Source organism: Anticarsia gemmatalis, chromosome 9, assembly GCF_050436995.1.
Source record: "Anticarsia gemmatalis isolate Benzon Research Colony breed Stoneville strain chromosome 9, ilAntGemm2 primary, whole genome shotgun sequence".
NCBI lineage: Eukaryota > Metazoa > Arthropoda > Insecta > Lepidoptera > Erebidae > Anticarsia > Anticarsia gemmatalis.
Window position 1 is genome coordinate 1,469,505 of NC_134753.1, and position 15,586 is coordinate 1,485,090.

The 15,586-nt window shown below is 41.3% G+C and overlaps 1 protein-coding gene across 8 annotated transcripts in view; it reads right to left on the reverse strand.

Annotated features, from left to right (window-relative positions):
* The window catches only part of Msp300 (Muscle-specific protein 300 kDa), a 178,499-nt gene that overhangs the window by 119,381 nt on the left and 43,532 nt on the right, over nt 1–15,586 (reverse strand). For all 8 annotated transcript variants that reach the window (XR_012959623.1, XM_076118593.1, XM_076118594.1 and 5 more), the window contains exons 6-14: nt 14,809–15,085; nt 13,450–14,630; nt 12,611–12,817; nt 11,987–12,220; nt 11,259–11,435; nt 10,370–10,613; nt 9,897–10,076; nt 8,365–8,739; nt 31–8,076 (exon numbers count right to left, since the gene is read on the reverse strand). Coding sequence is in view for 7 of the 8 variants with exons in the window: in XM_076118593.1 (XP_075974708.1) it covers nt 31–8,076; nt 8,365–8,739; nt 9,897–10,076; nt 10,370–10,613; nt 11,259–11,435; nt 11,987–12,220; nt 12,611–12,817; nt 13,450–14,630; nt 14,809–15,085 (10,921 nt within the window). In the remaining variant the exon portion in view is untranslated. The remainder of the gene's footprint in view (nt 1–30; nt 8,077–8,364; nt 8,740–9,896; nt 10,077–10,369; nt 10,614–11,258; nt 11,436–11,986; nt 12,221–12,610; nt 12,818–13,449; nt 14,631–14,808; nt 15,086–15,586) is intronic.

Below are 15,586 nucleotides of genomic sequence, written 5' to 3' on the forward strand. Positions count from 1 at the left end.
GTATAAAAGCAGATATTCAAAAATGATTACCTGATATTTGTTCAGTTGGTCCACCTTCTCTTCGAGGGTTGCTTTGGGGGTGTATGTCTTGAGACTCATCTCGGTGTCACTCAGCCAGTGTTGCAGACGATCGTTGGCACTGTCGAACTCGATCCATTGTTGAATCTTGTCTTCGATACCACGCTTCACATCATGGACTGTTGCGGTGAACTTCTCTAGGTCAGCTCGGAGTAGACTGAGCTCCCTAGACATACCTTCCTTGCCTCTAGGCGACAGCTTAGCACTGTTCTTGTCAATCAGGTCAGACAACATCTTCAGTTTATTGTTGCCAGTTGGGATAGCGTCCAGCAATTCCTGGATCTTAGCAAGTTTGCTCTGCAAAGCGGCCTTGTTGCCTGTGAAGTCTGAGAGCAAATGAAGACGATCCCATAAATGTTTCTGATAGTCTTGCAGTGACTTTTGCTGGTCAGCGAACTGTTGGTAGATGTCGAATGTACCTTCATGTTTGTCAATAATGCCTGTCAACCTGTTAGTTAAAGCATTGTACCTGTCCCATACAGACTGGATAATCTTAGTCATTTCATCACTCTCTCCCTTTCCTGAATGGAGAGTAGCGGCTACACTCTTGGCTTTCTCAGTGACTGTTTCAATCACACGCTTATGAGAATAGATCTCTTGCAACAATGTCTTGTTCTTTAATAGCTTAGACTTGATTTCTTGAGCGGAGTTCAGCACAGCCTTTTCTTCGGCGTCTACTATCTTCTCCTTCTCATCAAGCCAAGACAATGTCTGTTGTAGCACATCTTGGTAGCTTGACCACTGCAATGTCTGAGATTCGTATTCCTTCTGCTGTTGTAGAATGGTATCATTCAGTTTATCCCATCGTTCTCTTAGAGCCCTTATCTCCGCGCGAATGTTTTCTCTGCCATTAGCAGCGGTTTCGGGCAACACTTTATCACCAGCAGTGGTTAATATACCAATCTTGTGTTCGCCGTTTTCTCTCTCCATCAAGAACACTTGAAGTTTGTTGCCCTTGCTCTCAATACTGAGCTTGTCTTCTTTAGTTACCATTTGGGATAGCTGTTCTTCCAAAGGCCTCAGCCAAGCATCGAATTCACTGCGAAGTTGAACGTATTTCTTATGGTCAGCGACTAATTCCGACCAGTGGTTGACGATCTCCTTAGAAATAAGATGCAGCTGTTGGTAACGACTGCTTACTTGAGTTACAAGTGGCTTTAGACGTTCAACACCACTAAGTTGGATTAGACTGTGAGATTCATCTACAAACGCGTCGATTTCCTTTTCCTTAGCATTGATGTTATTGCGAAGGTCGACGTAACGTTTCAGTTGACTTTCCTTCTCATTCAACGTAGAGCAAAGACTCTGGTCACGGCATTTAGATTCCATGTCCTTCAGCCAGTCAGTAATAGATTCAATTGAAGAGTCAAATTTGTTCCAGATATCCAATGCGTGTTTCAGTTTTTGTTCTGAAGAGCCAATGCTCTCGACTGCATTGCGTAGTTGGTCATGCAGGTTGTCGATCTCTGATTTGATGGCTGTGTTACCAACTTCAGATGTACTCTTGCTAACATTTGAGAAGACCGCACGGATTTCATCGAGTTTACTTGATCCGACTTTCTCGATGTCTTTCAAGGCGACAGCAGATTGCAGTTTTCTGATAATCTCGGGCTTTTCACCAGTAGCGTTCTCAATATCAAGAAGTTTCTCAGACTGAGATCCGAGCCATTCCTTGTACTGTGAAATGAGACGCACAAGATCTTCGTGCCTCTTCACACAGTCTTCCAAATTGTCTTGAAGGTTTTGTGACTTGGTGACAATGTTCTGGAACAACTGTTTGATAGATTGAAGGTATACGTTTAATGACGCGTCGTGTGTTTGATCAACTAATTGCTGAGCTTTGTCGCACACAGACTCGACTAACTGTTGATGAGTCATAATTTCTTGGTGCATTATCTTGTGGTTTTGCAGCTGAGCTTTCTTCTCTTCCAAAGAAGCCTTGAGCTCGGTATGACGCTGCATTGCCCTTTCAACATCCTTCAACCATTTAGTTAGCTGCTCTTGAGCCAGACTGAAGTCTGAGAACTGCAATAGACACTGGTCTAACTTATTCACAGTTTCTTGGAAGCTGTCACCAAAACTGTCCCACAAAGTCCTTATCTTACGAATCTTTTGACGAATAACTTCTCTGCCGTCAGGACTGGTATGTGTGTACAGTTTTTCACCAAGACTCAAGAACTCCTCGAAAGCAGGAGTCTTCTTATTCCTGGTCTCGTAAAGTTCTTTAGCTTTGTTCTGTTTCTCTTGTAAGACTGCGTAGTCTCCTACGATTTCGTTCAAGTCTTGCAGCTCACCGAGCATGCCCATGAGCCAGTTCTCCATATTATTGTACTCATTTTCGAATGTCTGGTGTTCAGCAACAAATACCTCATATTTGGAGATGATTTCATTGACAAGATTGTTCAGAGTGTGGTATCTTGTCGCTAACTTAGATGTCTTGTTAGTTAGTTCAGATTCAGTAGCTACGTTCTGTTTGGTGTCAGTCAAGGCAGCGAAATCAGCGCTCCTTGATTCAAGCTCGCTTTGAATTTCCTTCACCTTCTGCAAGTGAGCAATCTTAGCCTCAAGATTACTCTTAAGGCTTTGGTCCCTTACTTGGTTCTCCTTGATCTTCAACCATTCTTCAAGCTCGTCCAATGTCTTTTGGCTTTCAGTCCATTGTTTCAAAGTATCCTTGAGTTTCTTATCTTGTTCTTTACATTGTGTTGCTAATTGGTCCCATGTAGATTTCAGCTGTTCGTACTCACTAATAAGTACTGGGTGGCCATTAGGGCTTGTAGTTTCGACCACAGAGTCCAACTGTGACTTCAAACCACCGAGAGCATTTTGAATATCTTTAGCCTTTGAGGTGACTTTCTCGATAGCTGCAATCTTAGCATCGACATCGTCTTTCTGCGTGACAACAGCGTAGTTCAGCATGCTGTTCTCAGCAACGATGTGGTTCAAACGATCACGAACGTCTTCAAACATTTGTACGTACTTCTCATGCTCGACAACGTGAGATTCATACGTAGAGATTCTCTTCTCCAATTCCTTAGACATGTCCTTGTATCTGTCGATAGTTTTAGACAGGCTCTTCTCAGCTTCCTCATCAGGCATCAACTTTATCTTTTCAGTTAATTGAGACAGCATAGATTGATGCAACTCTACCTCCTGATGTAAGATCTTATTTGCGTGAAGTTGAGCCTTCTTCTCAGGTAATGTAGGGCACAGTTTGAATTCTCCAAGCTCTTGTTCCTTGTCGCTGATCCATTTCTGTACCTGGTTGAATGTATCATCGAATGAGGATCTCTTGTTGATAGTAGTTTCGATATCTTTAATGACATTGTTGAGAGAATCCACCGAGTCTTCAAAGTAATCTCTTAGAGCTCGCAGCTCGTTTCTGATGTGTTCGCGACCTTCAGGTGTAATACCACTGAATAAGGCTTCACCAGATTCAATAGCATTGTTAAGAAGTCTCTGACCAATGTCCTTGTTGTCGTTAAGTCTCTTCATCTGTTCAAGGTCAGCTGCGCTAGGCTTAGCATGTTTGCTCAATACAGCCAAATCCTTGATCTTACTATTAGCATCTTGCAGCCAATTCTTGAATTCGGCAATAGATTTGTCATACTTCCCTTTGTTGTTCTTTAAGTCTTTCAGTCTGTTAAGATGACTTTCCATGAACTTGGTGACAGTTTGATATCTGGTCACCAAATGGTTGATGTGTTGTAACACACGAGAGTCAGGGTTGCGTGATAAGATCTTCTCTCCAATCTCTGTAAGTTTGCCAACTTCAGTGCCATATTCTTTGATTTCTCTATTAAGCACCTCAACGTCAGCAATCTTATTGTCAATTTCATCTAAGTTTAGTAGATTGGCAGCTTCAAGCCTGACTCTGTTTTCTTTATCCTTCAACCATTCTGAGACACTTTCGAGTAGTACTTCATATTCTTGCCAAGCGTCGATGTTCTCTTTGAGTCTGTTCTTAATTTCTTCGTAATTAGCAGTAAGCACATCAAGATTCTTCTGTGCCTTTTCTGTTTGTTGGGCCGCCTCTTGAGCTGAAGCAGGCTCGGCGACTACCTTCAATATATCGCGAGCTTCTTTGAGTTCAACGACCTTTGCCTTACAGTCTGCGATTCCGTTTTCAACATCAGTCAAAGCCGCGTTTTTCACTTCCAAGTTGTACTTGTCACTAGTGACGTCAGGCACGCACCATCTTGTTTTGTCGTCCAAAATCTTTAGGTTCCTATTGAACATAGCTAATTTGTCTGTAAACAGTTTCTGCAAGAATGTTAGTAGAGTGATTTCAGTTTTGTTCGCATGAATAAGAACGCTTTCGAATCTCTTCTGTAAAGTGCTAAGTTCTTTAGGCACTAAAGACTCGTAGAAGCCAGGGTAATTCTCATTCATTTCAGATACACTTTGCGTCAAATTGTCAATCTCATCACTCAAATTCTGCAGCTCAACTTTGCAAGACTGGCACTTCTTCAGGCGGTCTAAGATCTTTGAGTTATCTCCCGTCATGTCATCGCACTTGATAATATCGTCACGGATTTTGCTCACACTGTCTGAGAGACGCTTGATTTTGTCCTTAAGCTTATTTTCCTTTGATTCTAGTGAAGTCACTGCACTTTCTAAGTTGTCAGCCAATGATTGAAGAGCGGCAAACTCACTATCTAAGTAGTCTATCGTTGAAGAAACAGTTCCAATTGGAATGCTCTTGTTCAAGTTTGTAATTTGTTCACATTTGGCCTTGATGCTGTTCTTCAGGCCGGTATAAATGGGAAGTTCTTCCCTATACTTATTCAGATGACTTTGCCCAAATCTGATTTCTAGATTGTCGCAAGCGTTTGCCAAGTTCTGGCCAGTCTCGCTCAACCATGTCAGTACTTGGTTCTTTGTGTCATCGATTTGTCTCCATACTATAAGTTGTGATTCTAAATCTTGTATTCTCTTAATGACAGCGTCGTTGGACTTCTCCCATTGTGTCTGGGAAGTCAAGAAGGCTTCTTCCAACGGGCTAGTGTCAAATCCTCCTAAGGTTGATGTTTGTTTCAGTACTGATTGCTTGATAACATCCATTTGGTCTAGCAGACCTTTAGAGCGCTTCAAAATTTCGTAAGATTTCTTCGCCTTGTCCAAAGCTTGAGCTGTCTGCATATAATCGTTGGGCGCTTCTTTACAGTCGTTGTATAACTGCTCAGCTCTGCTCATTTCTCTGTCAAAAGCTACAGTGAAGTTCTTCAACTCTTGCAAAGTCGAAGATAAAAGAATGTACTTGTTCTTAGTGTCACGGACGGCATTTACTATTTGGTCCCAGTTGTTATCAGCCGCGGAAAGAGCGTTTTGAATCGTTCCCATATTAGGCTGATCCTCTCTCATTAAGTGAAGACCTTCTTCTCTCAATTCCTTCCGTATCGACTGCTTGTTCTTCAGTTCAACGTCGATTTGGTCTAATTGTTCTGTCATATCCTGGATAGTCGCTTCAGTTAGAGGCACGGTCTTCTGAGCCATCTCGTTAAGACTAGACTGCACGTTATGTAAAACTTCAGTCAAGGCATTATGCTGTAGATTGAATTTGTCCCATCTGGCACCTACTTTCTGTACCAAATCTCTCTTATTTGTAACAGAGTTTAATAGGCTTTCGGCCTTCATTTCAATTTCCTTAACAAGGCTTGTAGGGGACATAATGCGGCCGGTATTTTGGTCAGTCACTTTGACTCGTGAAGGTCCATCTAACAAAGCAACATTGCTCTTCCATTCAGGTACTTTAGTGATCACATTCATCAGTTCCTGTCTTAGAGCTTCGTAACTTTCTGGAGTCAGTTTAGGACCTTCAATTTGATACTGAATATGGTTGAGCTGTTGCTTAGAGTCTTCATACCAGTTCAAGAGATCAGACCACTTTTGTAACACACCCTTGTTTTGTTGGATGTTGTTTTCTATAATTTGGTAGTGTTGTGCGATGTTAGAGTACGTTTCGCTCAAAGAACGGGACTCGTCGGGATGTGAAGCGAGAGTCATGTTCTTTATTTCATTGTAAATGTCAGTAAATTCAGGTGCTTTGGCCGCATGTTCTTGCAGTAAGACGTGCATTGATTGAAGTGTAGGCTCAACTTTATCAGCACTGATCTGGTCGTAGCTTTCGGTCTTTCTCCTGAAGTCAGTTATCCAGTTGTCAAATGTATGTAATTTGTTCAAGAACTCTTGTCTCACAATGATTTTGTCAGACAGTTCATTGACCCTAGACCTGACGGTTTCAGCCAAATCGTTGGTACGTTGTTTAATGTCTGATACCTTGCTCTTCAGTAAATTGGCACCTTCGGGTTGGATATTATGGCAGATGTTATCACAAGTCTGCGATAGACTGATAATCTTAGCTTGCTGTTGAGAAATCTCATTACCGAATGACTTGAGTTTGTTCAACTCTCTATCTAACTTTTCTACTTGAGGCGACTCGATACTAATATTTCTACTGCTCAGCAGCTTCTCGCCATTTTCAATCCAAGATTCTAGTTTCTCAGCTTCGCGTTCGAAATTCTCCCAGTTAGTGACTAGTTTCTCTAGTTTATTGTTCCATTGATCGGCTTGGTCATGGACCACAGCCCATCTCGAGTGTATTGCGTCAACTTCATCAGGCGCAGTTGTTTTGCTGCTAGACAGTTGATGGCTGACACTGGACAAGATCTGCAAGTTCATGAGTTGCTTGTCACAGTCAGTTATCAACGCTCTCGACTGTTGCTGTAACTGTTGTGCTTCGGGCAATGTCGATGGTTTAGGCACATTACCCAGTTTAATCTCAGCTTCTTCGATCCAGGGTTTGATTTCAGCAACACCCTTTTGGTACTTCTGCCAGCTGGCGAGGTCATGTTCGACCACTTTAGTCTGGTGTTCTGTAGACCTTTGAAGATCTGCCATCATCTTTTCTAGAAGTGCTACATCTCCTTTAAGTCTGTTAGCGTCCTGGACGCGGTGTTCCACAGCCAACTTAGTTCCTTGTTCAGCTACACCGCGAATAGTCTCAAGTTTCTCAGCAATCACTTTCTGTAACGCTTGAGATTTGACCACTCTTTCTTCAGGCGTGATGTTCTCTGAGCGAATCTGCGAGATCAATACAGGACTCTCCTGTTTAATCCATTGTCTTACATGTTCTAATTTCTGTTCAATCTTAACCCATTCTTCGTTGAACTTCTCCAAATGTTCCACTTTGTTTTCGACCTCATCGTGTAACGTAGATACTTTACGTTCAATAGATTCTAGATCCTTCTCAATGACTGGTTTAGGCTTGTTAGCTGTAAGTGATCGGAGTTCAGTGTACGCCTGTTGTAACTGCGGCAGTCTCTCCGATTGTGCCTTTTCGATATCTGTTTTAAGAATCTTGGTCTCATGGAGTTCACGGCCGATGTTGGTGACTCCGATTTCAAGACCTGGGTGATGGACGTAACCCTCAATCTTATCAAGATCTGAGAGTAATTCTTCCTTCTGGTATTCGTAGTTAGACCAGACTTTCTGTGTGTCACGGAGCTTGTGGAGGCGGTCGGTGGAAGTCTCGTAGGCTGAGTTCCAGCCGGTCTCAAGGTTCCTAACATCCTCTCTGACGAATGCAGGAGCGTTGGCGTCCTTGATGAGTTCCTTGCCGCGTTGTAACATAGACATGACTGAAGGTCTGTGGCGGTCGAGCTTTTGTACCGCTGCCTGTTGTTCTAGAACTAATTGCTCGACGTGTTGGAGCGACTGCGGCTCAGGTTCAACCATGGCTTGTTCTTTAGCACTTTCGAGGACACAGATGACTTCGTGGACTTCTCTACGGTAGGTATAGCATCGTGTGTATGTCTCAGTCTTGATCATTGTGATTTCGATAGTGGGGATAAGGTTCTTGTATCTGGCGATGAGGTTCTCTAGTTTGACCTGTTCGTCTTGAGCTTCTGGCTCTGAACAGTGGTTGGTTAACATGTCTAGGGTCTGGACTAGCCATTTCATGTCTTCGCGTTTCTTATCGGCCTCGCGGCAGATGTTCTAGAAAGTACAAGTTTGTTATTGCACAAATATATTCAGTAATTTTGATTCAAGTTTTACGTTAAAATTTTCCGCTTATACAAGTGCATCGTAATTAAGATTCTAAACATAATTATGTGTACAAAACATAGAGGAATAGTAGCTACAATTTTGCTAAAGTTAAATCATAATAGTTACCATGAGCTCCCTCAACTATTCCAATGAAAGCATTTTAAGAGAACAAATCATTTAGAAACATTTTTATATAGACTACACAGAAAAACTTAATAAGACACCAAAAACACTTACCTGGAAGATAGTCTTCTCCCTCTCAAACGCTTCAGCAGAATCAACCTCTCTAACAATACTATCCATAGTCTGATCAACATGGTCCATCCATCGTTCCATCTCCCTGAATTTCTCCCTATAAGCGTCCCATTTCGCGGGGATCCTTTGCAACTGTTGCCTGAAATGTTCCACTCTTTGGACGGTACTCTCCCAAGCTTGCTCGCACTTTCGCACGCAGTCTTCAAGAGACGTGTCTCCAGTCTGATGAGTGTAGCTAGTGGATATCTTCTTCAAGTTTTGAAGGCAATGTTCCACTTGCATGATCTTGCCTTGGTTGCGGAAGTATTCTTCGTTGCGGATGAGAATACCGTCTGCGTCGTCGCTCTGGTTGTACGCCTAGAGAATGAAAATAAGTAATTTTAGTTTATTCTACAAAAGATTGTTTTGGGAACAAAAAAAACCATTTATTTTGTTATCAAAAACCATTATATAACAGTTAACGGAAGATACGTAATTTGACATGACGGTACATAAAGCCTTTATCATAACTGCAACACAATGTTTTTCATGTATTCATGTACACCAATGGCTGTATTGTAAAACTAAAATTGCTTTTATCTACCGCAAAACAAACGTTGTAGTAATTTACAGAAATCTAACAATCGAGAGTAATATAGACACAGGAGTAGCATAGCATAAAAACAATACAAAAATTCAACATTCATATCCTTTTTTTCATAACATAAAAATATATAGGTATCATCTCCACTATTTATACCATACATTCCGAAGAACTCGGAATGCGATTCAATAACTTTCTATATTATTATAACTCTTCAATATTATCCAAACAGTCCGTTATTCATAATCTGGCGAGCTTCATGAATGATATTAAAATAAAGATGATTCACTCTCATTGATGTTGAGTGCCATCTGTTTACACAGCTGGGATCCATGGGACTAATTTACTAGATTAACAATTAAATTAGTCATTTTGTTACATAATGTACGTATTTATAATTATTGTGTCATTTTATAGAGCTATATAAAAGCTTGTAAATGCAGGTTTTATATAATCAAATTCTATCGGGAATATTCCGAAGAGAATACAATATAACTGCCTCGTTGATTGAGCTCAAATGTGTGTGCTAAGGTTTATGAACTACACTAACGCTGCAATCTCCATATCATCAAACTTTGGGCTACTATTACATACATACATAACGTCACGCCTCTTTGGCACAGGGGTAGGCAGAGACCAAAGAACGCCATTTGGTATGATCCTTCCAAACTTCCCTTGCCTCATTCACATCCATACATCTTGTCATACAGGACTGCAAGTTACGAGTACTATGCACCTGACCTTTTTTTAAAACATCACTACTAATAGAAAGTCTAATATTACAAAGAAAGCCCAATAACACTTTGCACGACCTAGGAATCGAAAGAGAGATCTCGTGATCAACAATTGTTTCAACCAATACATTTTGTATTAAGAACAGATTACAGCTTCTTCAACTTTAGTAGAAGAAACTATCGTAAATGAAACATACCTGTTCTTCATAGACGATCTCCTTCTCAATATCCTTGATGGTATGCTGGAAAACCTGCTCGTCGAGGCGGAACTCCAGCCGCATGAGGTGCGGCGGCGCGCGGTCCAGGAGTGAGCGCCAGCGCTGCTGCAGCTGTTCCACTGTCTGGACTATACGGGGACGGTCTTCTTCGGACACCAGCTGATGGGGAAAAAATGTGGGAGTTAGAATAGGCCTACGGGCTACGGTAGTAAGGCATAGTTATACATAATAATATGGCGGGTAAGTATTTCTCATTTATATAAAAGGGATATAAGATTTACTATGTTTCTTCACAGTAAACGTCCGCTTTTTCGTTGTAGTAAGACACAGCATTTAAGCAGTATATTTAAAAATACTAACAAATTAACTAATTTAAAATGCCAAAACAATCACTATTATATTTTTTTTCTGCAACATCTAAGAGACCGGCCAGAAAAGATCTTGGTGATTACCTCAATAAGCTCCCGTCCGGACCTGACCAGCTCCGACACGGCCCTCTCATCAGCTCCCTGGAAGAATCTCTTGTGGAAGTCTACAGCCTGCTTGGAGTCCACCCTGTTGTCAGCCAGCAAGGCTTCAGCTCTTGAGGCCCACTCCTCGACCGCTCGCTTCTTGGTCTCGAACTCCTCCCAGGCTCGGACCAGACGCTGCAGGTCGGCTTCGCGGCGGGTCGCTTCTGATGATACGTGAGCGAATCTGGTGGGAGAGCATGAATATGTAAGTTGACAATGCAGGATTGCTTACTATATTTGAAGATAATGATTTTTTTACACAGAAAATTTATAACCGTGAGATAAATTGTTAACAGGAGAACTAAAACTGGACTGTAATTATCTTTATGTACTTCTTTTAAAACTGTAAGAGTTTCTACTTCTTTTCTCAATCTGTATTAATTACTGCCTAACCACCAATTACAAGGAGCTTTAATACATTAATTGTACGAAATTAAATAAATAAATAAATATTATTGGACAACTCACACACGGTCATTTGATTCCAAACTAAGCAGAGCTTGTACTATGGTAACCAAATAACTGATAAACATACTTATATACTTCTAAATACATACTTATATAGATACATTAACATCCAGGCTCAGAACAAATACTCGTGCTCATCACACAAAGATTTGTCCCGGGTGGGATTCGAACCCACCAATTAAATGTTAATTTCCTATCTATAGTGTGTATTGTGAGGAAAGAAATCCGTTTAAACAACTTTTAATACCAATTACGGGAGCATATCTTTAAAACCCGTGAAGTATTTAGTTAAACCTCTCTTTCTTTCAGCATAATAGCAATTACAGATTACACAGCTACTAAAAATGTTAGTTTTACGTACCTCTCATTAAGATCCCTCATCAGCCTAACTTGGTCGGTGACGTCAGCGCTCCTGTCAGTGTCTGCTGCCTTCACAATATTCTGGAACACTTTGTTCTTACTCTCGAGCATGGAGCGGTAGTAAGTGGTGCGAGAGAAGAATGTGCGGTGGACTTCGTAGCGCTCTTCTATTACTTCACTGTAGGAAAAAATGTTTTTTATGAGCCTGGAGTGTAAGTAATCTAGGATACTTTATCTATGTAGCTTTTAACCAGTAAAATATGTTTTTAAATCAATTCAGTAGTTACAGAGTGTGTACAAGCAATGTTTCTTAATTTACAAGTTGATTTAAAACTTTGCATCATTATAAAAAAATTGCATACGATATAGATACTCTAAATTTCTTTAATAGAAACTGGATATCAATTAAGTTTCAAGGTGTCTCAAAGCGCCAAAAGTTACTTGACTTCCGCAATGAACACTAACCAAAACCAACTTTAAGCGTGTCACCAAACTACAATAATTTTGGGCCACCCATTAACAGAAAAGTACAAATAGTAATTTTCCGACTAATAAGCAAATTCTTCAACTGAATTACTTACCCCCGTTTTCTGAGGTACATTTAGCGGTAGTTTATCTATTCAATAGTGTCAAAAGTCTTAGTCAGTCAAAAAAAAACGCTATTGATAAGATAAACTACCGTTAAATGCACTCAGAAACCGGGGGATAAACATTCGTCAATATTCTCACCGTCTGGTTTCTCCACCAGCCCTCAGCGCTTCTTCAGCCCTATCCAGCCAGGAGCCGATCTCCTTCTGTCCGCTCTCAAGCGACTCGTGCTGGACCAGCAACTGTCTGTATTGATGCAACTTCACTGGCACTGTGGCCCGCACGCGGACGAGCGCTTCCTTCTGCTGCTTCAGCTTAGCCATGTTGGCTTCCACCTCGTCGCGGGGCATCTCCGCTATTGCGTTTTGGAAAGTCCTAGAAAGGGGAAACAATGTTATAGACTTAGGTACATAAAATCAAACATTGCCTACGCAGTGAAGACAGAGACCGAAAAATGTCGCTTAGGGCCACACTCATAAATGCATATCTCTTTTTTTAAGTCACTGTTAAATCTTAATGAGTTTTTTATAAATATCTCAAAATCTGAGTCATAGTTTTAAATACCACCGTAAAGTAATTACTTCAGGAGTGTCTGAAGACAGAAATCTAATCTAAGTAAAGGAAAAATTGATTCAAAATGTTGGAGAGTGTTGTAAGTGTTTTAAGAGCTCCATTTATTTAAGCCATGTATGGTTCCAAGACAATGATAACGTTTAAGTGCCACTTTGTCTTCTAAGAAACCGTATTAATTCCTCAGAAAAATACCTGCTAATATTCTTGAACAATTCCTCATGATGTTCAATTTCTGAGTTGAGCTGCAACAACTGGTCGATGTAAGACTGAATATCGACAGTTGTGGCGCGGGGCTGGCGGTTTAGCAGGTTGTCGGCAGCTGCCAGCCAAGTGTCCAGGGTTCGGACTCCGTTGGCCAGCTCACGGCGGTTACGGAGAGCGTCTCCGCCACGGACGTATCTGGCAAAAGGTAATTAAAAATATTATTTTAGTACTTGTGACAGTAACAAGGAAAAAAAGTAGGATGAACCTGAGAGCTAGTAGGTACTTTCTGCTTTAACTGCCTGCTATTTTTTTTAAAGAAAACGCAGTTAAAATTGCTCTTGTGTCACATAACCAGACCCTAAACCACAATTTATGGATCGCACAAATAAAATTGCCCCGAAATTTGCTTGGAATTGAACCCACGAGCTCCCGTCGCAACAGTATTGGCGTGGCGACCACCTTAACCACTGCGCCACGGAGCCTCTTTATACAAAAAAATATCTAATTTTTCATAAAAATAAAAATTATCATGTATAAAATACAAAACTTTAACAAAATCGTTTATAGATACATAGCTTTACCCTACTTAACAATTAATTCAGGATTTTCCTTAAAACGGAATGCACTATCTTATCTAGATAATGTAAGACAGTAACAATAAATACTTACAAACAATAATCTCTCAAGTCATTCTAATAATAACTCATAGAAATTCTTGTTCATAAATAATAATCTATTTATTTGAAGAAGAGACAGGCAACTTATTTCATTCAAACGTAACAAACATTTATAGGATAAAGATAGTATAATTTGAAGAAATTACTCACCTTTCTGCTTCCTCCCAGACACGTTCCCAACGCTCGGTGATCTCGACGTATTTCCTCTTAACTTCGGAACTGATCTCTTCAGAGCAGGTGGCAGCCAGGAAGCCAGCCGCGTCACCCAGCAGCCGGTGGCGCTCCTTCCACACCGTCAGGTCTTGGAAGAACTCCAGCCTCTCATCTTCAGATACACGCAACATGTGCTGCGCTTTGTCCAGCCATGTGGTAAAGTCATCAGCCAGTGTGTTCCAGCGCTCCCAGTGAGCTATCACCTCCTCAAGCACACTCCTCGCACATCTCACGTCAGAGGCCACTCGCCTCCAAGTCTCAGACACCTCCTTCAAAAACGAATCGATATCTCTCGATTCCGTCCTATCTACTTCACAAACCCTCTTGTACTCCTCAGCTACTTGCTTAATATCAACGTAAGCTCTATCAAACTCCTGGAAAATCTTATTCTTAGTCACAAAATTATCGTAATCGTCTAATAAGGCACGCACGTGGTCTACACGACCGTACTTGCCGGTCCACGCGGCAAGCTTCGCTTTAGTCAACTCTGTGAAGGCTACGATACAGCATTTATGCTCTAAGTACTTTAATCTGGCTTTCCTCTGTGGCGCTCTTCGACTCACAGTCTCGAGTCGCTCTTTCATGTCTTGAAGTCTATCGCCAGGGATCCTGGCGGCGTCCGGCGACCTCAGGGCCGCTTCGAATCTGTCGATGACTTCTGGTAAACCAGCGAAGAACGCGCTGTGCTCTTCTAATTTTTCGCTTATAATCGCAGCGGTTCTTTCGTCTAAACTAGAGGGGATTTCGTCGAAGTATAAAAGATATTCGGCTCTCGCTAACCACTCGCCGACGACTCTGAAATCTCCCGGAAGATCCGAGTCCAACAGCCACAACCATCTTCTGTGCAGTCTTTCTAATTCTATCCATAAGGAGACGAGTTCGCGCCACGATTTGGGCGCGATGGCAACAAGACTCTGGGTGTACATGAGTTTTTCTAGTTTCTGGTATATAGGTTCGCGTGCGAGTCTGTCGCTCTCGGCGCGAATGTAATCGTCGTAGCTGCGCGAGAGTGTTCGCGTGTCGTATTGCCTTTGAACTATGGTGACACGTTCTGTCAACCACATTCTAAGAGATTCGTACTCCTCTTGAACTGCCGCTACGGCATCCGGCCCTGTCGTCTGAACAAAAATATAAATTTATAAGATCAAAAGCATTTGTAGATGCAATCAGAACATTATAATTATTCAAATTGATTTATGTCTTGTCAGAATGATAAATTAGCTTCAATGCCGCACAGATTACGAATTGACGTGCAAAGATATGGCTTCAAAATAAAATTAAAGTTGTTACACGTACCTTGGGTTCAGGATATTTGTGCAGGAACTGTGCTACGTATGTCATGATAGACCTTTCGTCTGGTTTGTCAACATCCACATCTTCAGCGTCAAGAAGCCTGGCGATGCCGAGCTCACTCTCGGCTACATCAAAGGCGTGCTCCAGACGCTGCCTGTTGGTCTTCCTCTTCATCTCGGCCAGGTTGATCAAGTTCGCTTTGATCGCATCGATGATGGCCAAGAACGCGATACCGTCGCGCCATGATGGACCGAAGTCTGATACTTGGATATTTGAGTCCCTGAAACATAAACAAACTTTAGTACCAGTTTTCCCAATACGGACAAAAAAATATAATATATTCAAATACAAAGTACGAAATTTACGAAATAAAGCATATTTAGAATATCCATTTGAATTTGAAAGTATTTAGGTAAAATAGAGTTAGAAATACTCGATCACAATCCTAGCCATTTTCAAAATTTTGGGACACTCAGGGATAAACATACAAGACATATTAGATGTCCCAGTTAATACCAAATTAGCTAGGGAGATATGTATTTGATGGACATAACTAATTAGATAATCCGCAAAACAGCTGTACACATGACAGAGAAAACACATGACTGCGAGTAAATAAGCGATACATTAGAGTAATTTCTAGACACTAATATAACTATAGTAAAGATTCTTCAAAGAGTAATTAGTTGCAGTCTATCTGAAAGCGAACCCCGTATATTATATGTGCATTAGAACAGTTAGAACTAGGCCAGCGGATCTGTGTCATCTGCCAACATCTGAG